This window comes from Lygodium microphyllum, chromosome 11, assembly GCF_053477565.2.
Source record: "Lygodium microphyllum isolate KBCC chromosome 11, Lygodium_microphyllum_v1.1.10, whole genome shotgun sequence".
NCBI lineage: Eukaryota > Viridiplantae > Streptophyta > Polypodiopsida > Schizaeales > Lygodiaceae > Lygodium > Lygodium microphyllum.
Window position 1 is genome coordinate 47964241 of NC_141145.1, and position 3563 is coordinate 47967803.

The 3563-nt window shown below is 45.0% G+C and overlaps 1 protein-coding gene across 1 annotated transcript; it reads left to right on the forward strand.

Moving 5' to 3' along the window:
* LOC148028792 (pentatricopeptide repeat-containing protein At4g39530-like) lies at nucleotides 1-3010 on the forward strand. Its single transcript, XM_087687582.1, is given in 2 exon segments — nucleotides 1-2821; nucleotides 2824-3010. Coding segments are annotated over 2 exon segments (2490 nt in total). The 5' UTR covers nucleotides 1-375; the 3' UTR covers nucleotides 2868-3010.
* Nucleotides 3011-3563: the final 553 nt, after the last annotated feature.

Consider the following 3563-nt stretch of genomic DNA (forward strand, 5'->3'; position numbering starts at 1 on the left):
TATAAAAGGACGCCTGGGGGACATCCTTGCCTTCCTCTGCCTTTACTCTCGTTTGTGAACGTTTTTAACCAACGACCACTCCTCTGCAGGAGAAATTTTGGCTAGTCCAGGAATGCGCCATCACGGCATCGCATGATCGTGACTGAGTCCCCCCCCTGTGATGCTTTGCTTCGGCCATGGCAGGGCAAAGGAAGATCACTGCTGTAGTAGTACCACAGACTCACGCTCCTCGCCAACGACACCACAAGCAGGAACACCTTGGAAGGCGACACGAATGGAAGGAGTCTTTCAGAGATCCTTCCCAGTGGACGAAGCTTCACTACAACCATGTCACAGGTCTGAGCATGCACATCCTCCGTGGTTCCCCTCCTGAGTATGACCAGATACCCCCAGTCTGAGTGCAAAATTTACAAGGACTCCCCCTGGATTCATGCCTGGTGTGATGCATCTTGCATACGAGATGAACTGAGCCGGAGGGTTAGAGTGAAAGACACAGTGGTTGGCATCATGAAGGAAAGTGAGGTGGACATGGAGAAGAAAGCATGTTACGAATCAAATGTGGCAGAGGCATTGATAGCTGGCTTGAAAGTCCAAGAGGATACTGCTCTTGTGGCCCTGCTGAAGGCTTGTGCCAAAGAGAAGGATTTGTACAGGGGCAGCAGAATTCATGCTGACATCCTCCAAAGTGGTGTGCTCAAAAGGAGCATTGCCATGGGTAACACCTTAGTCAACATGTATGCCAAATGCGGTGCACTTGCAAAGGCACAAAAAGTATTTGACGAGCTTCCTCTTCATGATGTGGTCTCTTGGACTACACTGATCACAGGATATTGCCAATATGGGCATGGTGAGGAAGTGCTCAAGTGCTTTGAACGGATGCAGAATGAGGGCCTTTCACCAAATGCAGTGACATTCACTTGCATCTTGAAAGCATGTGGCAGCATAGGAGCAGCCGAGAAGGGCAAAGAAATACACGCTGAAATTGTTAGAGAGGGGTTGCTAGTAAAAGATAGCATTCTTGGCACTGCGCTGGTTGATATGTATGCCAAATGTGGTATGCTTACAAAGGCACAACAAGTATTTGACGAGCTTCTTATTAGGAATGTAGTCACTTGGAATGCACTTATTACAGGATATGTGCAACATGGGTGCAATGAGAAAGCTATCAACACTTTTGAACAAATGCGATGTGAGGACATCTCCCCAAATGCTGTAACATTTGCTTGCATTTTGAAGGCCTGTGGCAGCACAGGAGCAGGTGAGAAGGGAAAGGAAATACATGATGAGATAGTCAGAGGGGGGCTTTTGCGAAACGATACCGTGCTTGCCACTGCATTGGTTGATATGTATGCCAAATGCGGTGTCCTTGGAAAGGCCCAAGAAGTGTTTGATGAGCTTCCCTTTCGGAATGTAGTCTCTTGGAATGCACTAATTGCAGGATATACACAACATGGGTATGGCATAGAAGCCCTCCATTGTTTTGGAAGAATGCAACATGAGCATCTCTCTCCTAATGCAGCAACCTATGCTTGCATCTTAAAGGCCTGTGGCAGCATAGGAGTAGTTGACAAGGGCAAAGAAATACACGATCAGATTGTGAAAGATGGGGTGCTAGGAGGGGATAGTGTACTTGGCAATTCGTTGATAGATATGTATGCCAAATGTGGTGCTATTGTAAAGGCACAACAGGTGTTTGACAGGCTTCCTTTCCGAGATGTAGTCACATGGAATGTCCTGATTTCAGGGTATTGCCAATACGGGCACAGTGAGAAAGCACTCAATTGTTTTGAACAGATGGAATGTGAAGGCTTCTCTCCAGACCGTGTGACTTTCACTTGCATCTTGAAAGCCTGTGGCAGCATAGGAGCAGCTGGAAAGGGAAGAGAAATACATGCTAAGATTGTCAAAAGGGGTCCACTGGAAAAGAGTAGCATGCTTGGCACTGCATTGGTGGACATGTATGCCAAATGTGGTGCACTTACGAAGGCTCAAAAAGTGTTTGACAAGCTTTCTGTTCGTAATCTAGCTTCTTGGACTGCACTAATTGCTGGATATGCCCAGCATGGTCATGGTGAGCAAGCCCTAGACTGTTTTGAATGCATGCAACGAGAGGGTGTCTCTCCAGATGCAGCAACCTTTACATGCATCTTAAAGGCTTGTGGCAGCATAGGAGCAGCTGAGAAGGGTAAAGAAATACACAGTGTAATTGCAAAAGAGGGGTTGCTGGACAAACACAATGTCCTTGGCACTGCATTGGTGGATATGTATGCTAAATGTGGTGCACTTGCAAAGGCACAAGAGGTGTTTGATGAGCTTCCCATTCGGGATGTAGTGTCATGGAATGCGCTGATTGCAGGATATGGCCATGTGGGAAAGCATGATACTGTTTTTGATTTATTCAAGAATATGTTAGAAGAAGGTATAGAACCAAATCTAGTTACATTCATTGTTGTGCTTCATGCATGCAGCTACTTAGGCTTAGTTGTTGAGGGTCAAATGTATTTCAGAACTATGACCACAAAATATGGCATCATCCCAACTTTAGAACACTATACTTGCATGGTAAACCTTTTTGGCCGTGCAGGTCACTTTGACAAGGCATTGGCAATGATGAAGAAGATGCCATCTTCTGACTATCTTCCATCATGGTGTGCTTTATTGGGTGCATGTCAAAAATGGGGAAATGTGATGCTTGGAAAATTGGCCTTTGAACATGCTATACGATTGGATGGGAAGTCTGCGGTGGCTTATGCCTGCATGAGCAATATCTATATGTCTGCTGGCATGCAAGAAGATGCTGAAAAAATTGAAGCTTTGAGAATTGAAAATGAAGCATGGAAGAAGCCAGGACGTTGTTGGTGGACTGATGGTACTGGAAATGTCCATTCCTTCTGTGTTGGGGATAGGGCACATGAAAACAAGAATATCTATGTGAAGCTGGAAGAGATTGCTCATAGACTTTCACAAGAAGGGTGCATATCATCTTTAAAAAGGGGCACATGAGTTTTCATTTATAGGTAGTAAGGTGGTTCTTCTACACATGCCCAAGCTAGCACCCAGAATGTTCCAGGGCGATTATGCAGAGACAGTGAATTCAAAGAGTGGTTTGAGAAACTTTTTCAAGAGATGCCTCGTAGAGTTGAAGTCTTACGTCTATGAGCACAAAATATGGCATCATCCCAACTTTAGAGCAGGAGTACACATGCATGATAAAGCTTTCTGGGGATATTCAGCAGAAAGGAACTGTCATCTCCCAACTTAACAGCGGTAAATGTGCATCGTAAACCTTTCTGGGAGATTTTTGACCGTCGATTAATTGACAGTGGTTTGAGAGCCTTTTTCAAGAGATGCCTCATAGAGTTGAATTCTTAATTCCCATGAGCACAAAAATATGGTATCATCTGAACTTTAGAGCAGTATATGTGCCCAACTTTACAGCGGTACACCGCATGGTTCTGACAGTGCAGTTCTATTTGACAAGGCAATGTCAGTGATTTGAAGATGCCATTTTTGACTATCTCCTGTCATGGAGTTCTTTATTGCATGCTTGTCGAAAATGGGGA